Here is a 10,900-nt window from a genome sequence, read left to right on the forward strand (position 1 = left end):
GGCAGGTGGTTTAACCGGGAACTGAGAGTGCAGGAGCTCCAGAGGTGGTAGAATTCAATGCAAAGCAGAGAGACGCTAGCATTAATATCCCATTTCTGCATCAGAAGGGTGGTGGGATCAAAGCCCAGGGCACCTGTAGCTTGCCCAGAACTGACCTGTTGCATGTGCCTTAACTTGAGAACTGACAGTCAGGGTCTGCTTTGTGAGCTTGCTTTGACACCGCCCCAGCCAAGCTGTATTCAGTCTAAATGCCCCAGCCCAGAGGTGGTAGCAGCAGCGATCAGCTGCCCTCCTGTTCGTCACATGCACGCCCCGTGTCACCTCCTAGCTTTCAGCCTAATAACGCCGCTGTACTCCACTGATGGCCGGCAAGCTCCAGCTGGCTCCGAACCTTGCATGTGCTGTGCCTGACGAAAGCCGATCCCGTCCTACGAACTGCAGGGTGATTTTCACTTCTCCTACAGCTGTCAAATCCCTCCTTTAGTGTCAGCCACGCCTGGTCTGAGACCTGGCACTACTGTCCAGACCCATGGTGGTGTCTGACGGACCGATTCCCTCCCATGTGCCGGCTCTGACACAACACAACAGAACATTCGATGGGGTTTTGTTTTGAAGCACTTTAACATGGTGGGGTGTTTCCATGGTGGCTAAGCCTCTTGGCGGTTCCTAGAAGCACTGATTATATTTCAAAAGACAGTGAGTGGATTTGTGGGTTTTGTCCCCCTTCACGGTGGGACCTTTCTGCCTGAGACAGGAACCCCGCCTGGGAATTCAAGACAGCCGAGGGTTTTAATGCAAAATGATGCACAACACTAATGAAGCTGCTACTGCCCCGTTTGCCAAGCTATTACAGTACTTACCACTCTAAATCCGTGTAACTGTACGTGTACAAGCTCTTTGTAAATATAGAGAAGGGTCATATGATACAATGTACATGAGATTCAATTGGATTCCTCTCCACTGTATTATTGTACAGCATAACAATGAAAAGGCCGTCCCTAATAAACGAAGTTAATAAGAAGTACCGCATTGGCTGCTCTTGCTTGACCTCTGCTGTATTGGAGTTTATTAAAGCTGGCTGAAAGAAAGTACAAAGATCTGGCTCATGAGAGCCAGGAAAGCGCCAGTGCTGACTTCCCCAGAGTGCCGCTCACATGCTGGTTGTGTTCCTTTAATTTAAAAAAAGAGCGGTGGACAAGTAAAAAACCGAGGTCAACTTGCTGCTGGAAACCAGGGAACTACAGGTTGAACCTCTCTAGTCCGGCCCCCTCGGGACCTGACCGGTGCTGAACCCCACGGGAGGTCAATGCAGAGTGCCAGCTGGTCTCCGTAGGTGCAGGAAGTAGGGTGCAGGGGGTGTTGCAGCACCCCCAGGCTTTGCGCCCAGCGTGGCCCCCTGCCCGGGAGTCCCGCTGCACCCGGGGTCCTGGCTGCCGGCCCCCCACCCAGGGGCTCCAATGTCGGCACCAGGTCCTGGTCGCCGGCCCTTTGCCCGGGGTCCTGGTCACTGGCCCCTCTCCTGCTGCCCGGGATCCCAGCTGCAGGGCTCTGCTCCTAGCCCCAGCCCAGGGCTCCGCAGCCACCCCCAGCTGTGATCTCAGCCTTACCCCTGTCCGTGCCCCTCACTGCCCCAGGCTGGGACCACAGAGGTGTGGGGGGAGGGGGGTAGAGCTTGGCGCCGGGGGATGCTCTGCACCCACTAATTTTTCCCCATGGGTGCTCCAGCCCAGGAGCACCCACGGAGTTGCCGGACATGGGAGTGCCGGGTTAGAGAGGTTGTATTATTAAGCAGGATCGGGCCTGGTTCTGATGTGGATGGGTGACCAGCCCAGAAAGCCAAGCGATGCAGGAAGAGAGGTTCTAATTTACCTTTAAGTCAATATTCCAGTTGGATTAAACTGCACAGTTCAGGATAGGCTGTGTAGGTATCTTCTTGGCTTTACCTTTGACCCAACACTGCCCCCTAGTGTTCTGGGTAATGTTAGCACTGACAGGGGAAACCCTAACTCCACGGCTGTCAGGGTAGAGACACTCCTGCAAAGAGCTGCGTTTGTAAAGGTGCACGCTCTGAAAACAAGACTGCAGCAGAGAGCTTAGGAACACTCCAGAAACTAGACACTTACGAATGAAAACGTGCTGGGCTGACCGTGTCTAGGCCTCCGCTTCACGGCCTCATGCAGCACTAACTGCCGGGGGTAGCCAGTAGTCCCCAACTGTCCCAATCCCTGGAGCGTCTCAGGCTGTCAGAGCAAATCCACTCTGGTGGACCGTCGCTCTCAACTGAGCTGCTGCTTGCTAAGTTTTAGGGCAAGGGCTGGGCAGCCCCAGTTCTTGTCTTCCTCTGATCCCATCGAAACGCTGCTGCAGAAATGACACGGACACTAGGGCTGGGTGTTGTAAGGTTTAAGACACAGACCCTGCTGCAGGTCACTGGGCTTTTAACAGTCACTCTGAAAACCCTGCCTGCTTACTGCATGGGGTGAGACAAGCATCCATCTCTGCCTGTGGTGGGGCAGGAAAGCCCCTAGAGGTAACGCAGCCAGTTGAGGACAGTGTGTGTCGCCCCGGGAGCTCCCATCTTCCCTGCTCTGCGTGAAAGCTGAGATCCTGCCGGCAGCGGTAGATTTGCGCTGAGATTCCCCCACCTCTGCCAGCAGCTTGTTCTAGACGCAATCAATCCAGAAGCGCTAAGCTACAAGCCCAGCATCGCTGAGCTCTAAGAGCCAGGCCTGTCTCCCTGCTGCATGCGAGAGCGAGGCTGGAAAAGGCAGTGTCTCCTCCCCGAGCAGTCGGGGTGGCTGGCGAACCTGTCCTCTCTAGAAATATCAAAGTAGCTTTTAGAGCTGTCCCCGGCTAGTAGGGGGAGGTGGCACAGCTGGGGCTGTGCCAGAGAAAACTTTGGGCATCCAGGGAACAGCTGAGGTTTGCTGGAACAGCTCCCGGCACTGCGCCCGAAGCGCTGCCTTGGAGGACTCCTGTAGACAAGAGGCAAGGGCAGTGGAGTCCCTGCCGGCTCTCGGCTCAGAGGCACGGGCCTGTCAATGGTATTTGGGGGAAATGCAAACGCTCGAAGGCCCAGCAGAGAACCCCCCCACGCGCCCCAGCCGTCCTGTTTTCAGCAGGAGCTGCCCACCCCCCCCTCCCCCCGCAAGGCTACTGGCCCAGTTTGCGGGGATCGTATCTGCGCTCAAACTGCCCCACGTCGAATTTCCTCTTGCAGCCGGCGTAGTTCATGTAGCGGATCTTCCCGAACACGGCCCGCTCGGCCCAGCCCTGGTCGTGGATCCCGCAGATGGACCACATGCAGCCTGCCGGCACAGAACACCCAGTCAGGTCGCCCTGCCCTGCCCGTACCCTGCTGCGCCTGTTCACAGGCCCCCCGGCCGCCTGCTACAAGCCCTGGCAAGGGAGGGATACGGGGGTGGGGGCTGAATGAGGGAGAGGGAGCTGGACAGGCCCTTTAACCAGTAAGGGGACCTTGGCAGCCCCCTAACAGCCAAGCACAGACAGGATCCCCCTCCCCAAGTTCTCCGGGGTTTCTCACTCCCACGCGCTAGTCACTAACCTACGTAGCCACTGGGATCCCGGCCATCCAGCTCATAGCGATCATTGAGGTAGATGGTGAACTCCAGGGCCTCCTCGGGGGAGCGGGTCCACTCCAGGATTTTCTTGGCCCAGTACATGCGTAGGAACCCGTGCATCTTCCCCTCGTGAACCATCTGGAGCTGCAGAGGGGGGGGAGCCCAGCGTGGGCACCGACGTGAGAGACACCAACAGCCTCGCCCCCCCAGGGTCCCCAGGAGAACTTGGGGAGGGGGAGGGTCCCCAGCTCGTTGGGGGAGAGAAGGGAGGTGAGAATGAGATACACCTGGGTGGAATCTGGGGTGAAGAGTGAGGGGCGGGACCTGCCTGGACCTGGCCTCAGTTTCCCATCTGACTAGGAGTTTTATGGCTACCTTACTGGCAGTCTCCCTCAATGGAGAGAACCAAACTCCCGCCTGCAGCCCCCATCTGGCCGGTGGAACTCTCTGCCCCGTGTACCTGGCTGGGGAATATCTGCTGTAACCCATGTTCAAAGGGCACACGCTGGCCAGGGGTGCAGCGAAGCAGGTGTGCTCTGTGGCTGGCTCTGCTATAGGAACCCACCAGGACTGGGGCTGTCTGGGGTGCTCGGTGCTAACACCCAATGGATCCAGGAGGGGAGGCGGAAGCTCAGGCGGGTTGGTACCTGGGCAGCGTTCCAGAGCGGGTCGTGCGTCTTCCCCTCCTCCAGCTGCTTCAGCTCGTAGAGGTGAGACCTCTTGTCCTGGGCGTGAAGCTTCAGGCTGGTTTTGGCCCAGACGTACGCACCTTCAAAACACAACAGTAGGGCTGGGGAACACATAGCGGGGAGGGGGAGGATGGGGCTGGGCTCCCTGAGAAAGGGACCCTATAGCTGGGTGATAGAGCCACTGGGCTGGAGGCACCAATCCTGCCAGCAGGTCTGGGCAGAGGCAGGACTAGCTTCCCCCCCACCCCAGTCACTCCCTACGCACCAGCGTGCTCTCGCGCACCGTGAGTACGGCAGGCTGCGGCTCGCTGCCGCTCCCACGCGTTACCTTCCACCTTGTCGTAGTTCCTGTTGTAGTAGCAGAAGTTGTCGGCCAGCTCCCTGCGGATCACAGCCTCCTCGATGAACCCATCCACCGACTCCTTGTATTTACTGCGGTATTTCTGCACCTCCAGGATGGCCCGCTGGACGGAGACCTGGCCTGTCCGGTAACGGGGCGGGGAGAAGAGATGGGGAAGCAGAGAGGGCGTTTGGCCACTGATCCCTGTACTCGGGTTCCCACGGGAGCTGGTGTGCTGCCGGCCTGGCCTGAGCATGTGGGATCGAACCCGAGAGCACCATGGGCTCACCTGGCACAGGCCTCACCCCCTTCTGGTGCACAGTGTTCCCTCCACTGGGATTGATCCAGTTCATATAAATATCTGCAGCATGAAACACCAACAGCCAGGCCTTTGTACCCCCCAGGCTGCCATGGGGCTCAGAGACCAACTCAATCAGCCACTTGGGAGATGCTCTCCCCTCCGGCAGACCAGATACCGTGGTTAACCCATCAGGGGACAGTCACCGGGGCGAGGAAGGGGATTGAAGCAAAACTACAGGCGTTACGGCCCCTCACTAGCCATCTCTCCTTGGCCCAGGACACTTACCTCCCCCAAGAGGCCATACTGTGCCCGGAGGGGTAATTACCTAGATCACTGAAGCCCGTCGCCCTTCAGAGCTACGGGGCTTTCCGGGGGCCACTCACCGAAGTGGAACCACGGCGAGAGGTTGCTGAGCGCTGCCCTGTTCGGGTTGTTCCGGTCGGTGCCGAAGGATTTCAGCCGCTCACCTATGAATGACTCCAGCACGGCCAGCCCCGCGGCCGTCCCCGGCGTCGCCCACGTCACCTCCTTCACCGAGCAGTCCACCTGCAGGCTGGCGCGGCAGGCGTTCCAGTCTATGGGCTGCACAATCACAAGCTGCAAATGTTACCGTCCTGCCCAGGATGCTACGACAGACGGGGCCGGTTCTGATGGCTGCTTTGGACCAGACAGGTCCTCCCCTTACTAAATACACCCTGGGCACAGCTTGCTGGCACTCCATCTGCCTTTGGTTAAGCGAAGGTTCCTTTAACCCCTACTGCATCTGGGGATTGGAAATCGGGACTTCTGATCTGTTCCCAGCTCCGCCACTGCCTTTGTGCGACCCTGGTCAAGTCACTTAACCCTGCGGCCTTGATTTCCCTCCCCCCATTGTAAAATGGAGATCACGCCCACCCTCCAGTGGGGTTTGAAGCTTAGCTAGTGTTTAGGATGCTCTGCAGGGCCATGCAGCTAAAGAACCCTAGATGTTACCTCTGCCGGGGCTGTGGACGGGTACGGGTGCTTGATGACGGGAGGGAATTCCGTGAGGAACTCCGAGAGCTGATCATGGATCTTCCGTCGAATTGTCCTGGCTCCGTACTCCTGCTTGTCTGAGGCAACCCAGCACGGGACAATGTTGTGAGCATCAACCTGGAAAGGAGTCAGTAAGCTGGGAATAGGCAGGCTGCACAGGGGATGAGAAACATGATCCCCCACCCCCGCCAAGCTCTGACTGACCCCTAGATCCACCCAAACCTTCCCATGGCTTTGTTTTTAATTTCAACTTTTTCCCCCCAGCAGGCCAACCTTCCCCTGCAGCCCCAGCCCTACAGCCTGGCGCGTGGGGGACCTGGAAATGAAACTGACTAGAACCAGGCCAGCCTCGGAGCAGGAGGAGACGCCCGCTCGGATCCAGCCAGGTCTCTGCACATCCTGGTTTGGGGAAGATGGAGCTAAGCCGCACAACAGCTCGGCAGGTGATTTTTTTAATCTAAAAATAATCTCTTTTAACAAAGAAATAGTTGCTGAATTCAGCACAGCTGACCCCATCCCAAAGGGTCTTGTGTGTTTCTCTCTTGGCCCAGACATCGGCCAGGAACCTCCCCAGTCCCAGAGTGATTCTCGTGGTGAATACGAATGGGACGTTTGAGCCGAGTGGAAATGTCTCCCTGGGACAGTACGTGTAAGGAGTTACTCCCTGCGGCTGCCGTCACCAGCTCCATGCAGTGACCGCGTGTCCCCGGTACAATCTCCTTCACTCCCCCCTCCCTCCAGCTCCTTCCCTGCCCCCAACCTTCTGACTCCGTCCAATATACACTCACACGCTCAAAAACCTTCCAAGCGCCAGAACTAGATCCCTGCCCCACCGCCAATTACCTGCTTGAGTCCCCCACCTTCTCCAAAGCTGATTTGTTGTGGGGCTCTCCTGGATCTTGGGGCCACAGCAGCCCCCTGCTGTTCTATCTGCAGTGACCAGCTCTCGACGCTTTTGTTCTGCCTCTCAGCCCCCTATTTAAAGGGCTGGGAGCCAGCTGTTAGTCCCGCTATTACCACCAGCGCCTGGCGATCACATGCCAGCATGGAGAAATGGCCTATGTACAGAGCCCCCAGCCCCACCGCCGCACGCCTCCCTTCCCCCACAGCCCAGGCCCCCACCTGTACAAACGGCACATCTCCCGGGAGCCTCTCCTTGACGTCTTCCACCCACTGCATGGGGACGCGGAGCGGGGAGAAGTCTGTCACCACTCCGCCGAGGCCACGGCCCGTCACGAAGGCAGGCAGCACGTCCTTGGCAAAGCCGATGAGCAGGTGGAAGGGGATGTCCAGCTCCTGGCACTCCTGGAACGAAGGGAAAGGCTCTGGGAATATGGGGCAAAGAACCCGGTTTCTGTAACTGCCCCTCCAGGCCGAGCTGCCCAGCACCACCCCAGCTGGGCTCCAACCAAGAGTTGGGCGCTCCACGTCGTTCGCGGGCAGCACCCAATCCCTTGGGTGGCTTTGCCAATCTCTGCCTACAGTAACAGGTTATAAAGATCCCAGGGAGGGCTGCGGGCCGGGTCCCTGCAACTGACGTGATTTTGCTTTCCAGACCAACGCTTGGTGTTGCACAGAGATGTCGGGCCTGCGAGCAGCCCTGTAGTGCCGGGAGAAGGGAAACGGATTCCAAGTTCAACTCCCCCCCGCCCCCCACGAGAGAAGACAGCGTTGGAAAAATCCCGGCTCTTGGCAGGCTCGGGCCCTTCGCTCACGCTGGGACGTTGCTGAGAGCCGCACGCCTGCCCCCATCGCTGTGTGTCCTGGGCCTGCGCTCCGCCCCTGCTCTGACCCTCCCCTCTGTGGCATTTCCTAAGCAACCAGTACCTCGGCCACTTCTTGCAGGCCTTTCAGCATGAAGCCGAAGTGACGGATGGTGGCCTCCAGGAACTTGGGCACCAGGCAGAAGCAGACGTGCAGAGGGAGCTGCTGCTTCAGGGCCAGGCGCTGGGCGTACAGGAAAGCCCAGTTATCTGGAGAGAGAGAGAGCATGTGATTGCATTCCCAGGACACTTTGCCTTGCTACGGAGCACCCCTGCCAAATGCTCGGCTCAGGCCCAGGTCTGGGAGCCAGGAGACCTTGGCTTCACAGCTCATCTTGGGCACCGAAATGAGCGGCCCCACGCCTCGGTTTCCCCATCTGTGCAAAGCCCCTCGCAGTGTCGAAGCAAAATCCATCTTTCCTTGAGCCCACCCCTAGCAGGGGAGGTTTGTCTAAAGCCACAAACTCCAAAGGAAAACCCACGGAGAGCCGGCGCCCGGGGAAAGAGGAGGAGGCAGCACACGCCAGCCAAGAATCACACGCTCTAGCCATGGGCATTGCCGAGGGGCTTCCCAACAGGAAACCTGCTAGGCCATGATGCTGGATGGGGAGCCCAGCACAGTCTGCATCAGCCGTGGGACCGCGGCTCTCAACTGGTGCCATTGCAAGAACTTGCTCTAGGGACAAGGGGGAGGGGACAAGGGTTCTGACTCCTCATAGTCTCTCCCCCGACGCATCCAGGTCCTAGGACGGCTCGTACCTTGCACCCTCTGATCTCGAGACATCCAGTACACAACGCCCTGGGCGGCATCCTTGAGGTCGGAGCCCTGCGAGACCAGGCGCACTCGCTTCTTGTTGTACTTGAAGTCCTGCACAGAGGGGGCAACCTGCAGCCTCGCCTGCCTCACGGCTTCCCCCAGGCTCCCAGCTCCTCCCCCCTCTGCCACCTCCCCTTCCTTCCTCCTCTTCTCCACGGTCAACACCTCCGCCCCACTGGGCTCTGCCAGGATCTTGCGTTTGCCTTTCAGCTGGCCCCGGGGTGCTGCGGCAGCTCCAGGCCTCGCTGCATCCCCGCTGATCTCCTCCCCGCCACGGGCCTGCCGGTTCCTGCTCTTCTGAGACATGCTCGCTGCCGTCCTACGGGGCGGGCACGGCTCCGACACCCCATACAGTCTCCAGCCGCCACGCCGGCCAGCTGCAGAGGAGACGGCTCCAGCCAACCTTCCCAGCAGCAGCTTGTTGGCGTGAAACTATCTGTGGACAGAGAAACACACACCACGTTGTAGGCCTCTCTCTGGAATTTCTCAGTAGAGTCTGCCTTTGTGTGACTCTGGTCAAGTCACTTAACCCCATGTCCTTGATTTCCCTCCCCCCATTGTAAAATGGAGATCACGCCTGCCCTCCAGTGCTATTCGGGGGCTATTCGCAGTTGCCAATAAGCGTTCTGTGCCCCCACCAGGAATCTAATACCTTACCTTCCTTATAGCGCCTTACAGACTCCGATCCCAAAGCAACTTTCTCAACCGTTCACCGCAAGCCTCACTTCCCCGCTCTGCAGTGGCAGCCAGCTCTGGGTTGGAACCCGGCCGCTGTTTAACACTGCCCAGCCGTTCGGGCAGGAAGTGGAGAATATCGTACCCCACTGACGCTGCAGGGGTAGCAGAGACAGGCAGGTTTTAATTACTCAAAGGGGAATGTGGACCTGCCGTCAGGGTAACACCTGTCATGTATGAAAGATGTGATGGCCTCTTTAATGACCACAAGAGGTCGGGTCCACGCCTTGGATTTTGTTTGAAACACGGCACCTGCAGCACTACTGCCCTTCCTACCATCGTGCTGGGCTCACGACGGACTGTCCCCTACAGCTATCCCCTCCTGCAGGTCTTCCAGCCTGGGACGTAGGATGGTCGCCCCGGGAGCACGTTGGGCAGTCAGTCTGATTCCTCCTGCATAGCTCCAACGGTGGCTGCTCCGCCCCGCCGCTGAGCATACAAGCTCACAAATTCAATGGGTGAAAAAAAATAACCCTGCTGCATATCTTGAACTTGCCTGATCGGAGACAGCCCTGGCCCCCAGCCACCCTCAACTGCAATAGGTGTGTAAACTTGTGGCATGTTACACCCTGGCTCGAGCCAAACAGAAGGCCCCTGGGGGCCAGACGCAGCAGGCTGGGACCTGGCAACTGCTGCAGAGAACTCCTGACTTGTTGCTATCTCAAGGGAGCCTGTGCAGTTTTTCTTAAAGTCCCAGCTTCTGGAGTCATGTGATTATGGGAGATTCTCCGCTTGCATTAATAGAAAGGGGGGAGTTTCCAGCTCTTGTGATTGCGGGGGAAAAGCTTGAAAAGAGAGTCCCTGGGGGCTCCGACCCCAGAAGGCAAAGCCACCGAACACCAGCGCTGTGCTTCTTTAAGGTCTCATTATTTCTAAGTTGCTTTCATCATTTTTGAGGGTGCGACTGATGGTTTTTGAGTGGTTGGGGTGGGGGACACTGGAGCAACTCCAGCCCCTGCTAGAAAATTCACCCTTAGAACAAACTCCGTGCTACAAGCTGCGGCCTGTGGCTGGGACTGGCAGGCCGGAGCTTGTTCAGGTTTTCAGGGCTTGTGTACGGGGGTGGGATTCTGGAGGCGCTGCGAGGGAGGAGCTATTCCTGCCCCACTCCTGCGGTGCCCGGTGCCCGCTCTTACACTGGAGTCAATCCACTTTCAAGTCACACACAGACCTTACTCCTGCCAGACTCTCTGATGTAGACCGGGCCTGTCCCTGCGAGGTCCGGGCACCCAGGCTGGGGCAGCGAGACCGCCGGATGGCTGCTGCAGGGCCCGAGGCTTGGGGAGCCGGGGGGCACGGATGGGCAGAGGGCTGGATTTGCCCGTGCGAGCCCTGGCACTTTGGGGTCAGGTCAGGGCGGCAGGGACAGATGCCCGGGTCGGGTTCCCCCCCCCCCCTCCCCATCTCGAGCCTGTGCACGAGCAGGGACCTGCTCCTGCGGGGGAGCCCGGAGCCCCAGCCAGGCCGTGGGGAGCAGCCCGCCCGCCCCGGGAGCGGCTCCCGCCCGCCACCCCCTCACCTGGGCGGCAGCTCCGGGGCCCCGGGAACCCGCTTCCCACCCGGCTGCAGCGGCGGCTCCGGGCCCGTTTACACAACGTGGGGCGGAGCGAGCGGGGCACGGGGTGGAGCCTGGGAGGCGGCCCCTGAGCCACGGGGGCGG

The 10,900-nt window shown here is 59.0% G+C and overlaps 1 protein-coding gene across 1 annotated transcript; it reads right to left on the reverse strand.

Moving 5' to 3' along the window:
• Positions 1-3,153: 3,153 nt before the first annotated feature.
• Positions 3,154-8,811, reverse strand: LOC135884044 (deoxyribodipyrimidine photo-lyase-like). Its single transcript, XM_065411335.1, has 9 exons — positions 8,448-8,811; positions 7,753-7,898; positions 7,048-7,230; positions 5,884-6,042; positions 5,295-5,493; positions 4,599-4,751; positions 4,229-4,350; positions 3,566-3,725; positions 3,154-3,308 (listed from the first exon to the last, which is right to left on the reverse strand). Exons 1-9 carry the CDS (start codon positions 8,809-8,811, stop codon positions 3,154-3,156), a joined length of 1,641 nt encoding a protein of 546 aa, XP_065267407.1.
• Positions 8,812-10,900: the final 2,089 nt, after the last annotated feature.

This window comes from Emys orbicularis, chromosome 9, assembly GCF_028017835.1.
Source record: "Emys orbicularis isolate rEmyOrb1 chromosome 9, rEmyOrb1.hap1, whole genome shotgun sequence".
Taxonomy (NCBI): domain Eukaryota; kingdom Metazoa; phylum Chordata; order Testudines; family Emydidae; genus Emys; species Emys orbicularis.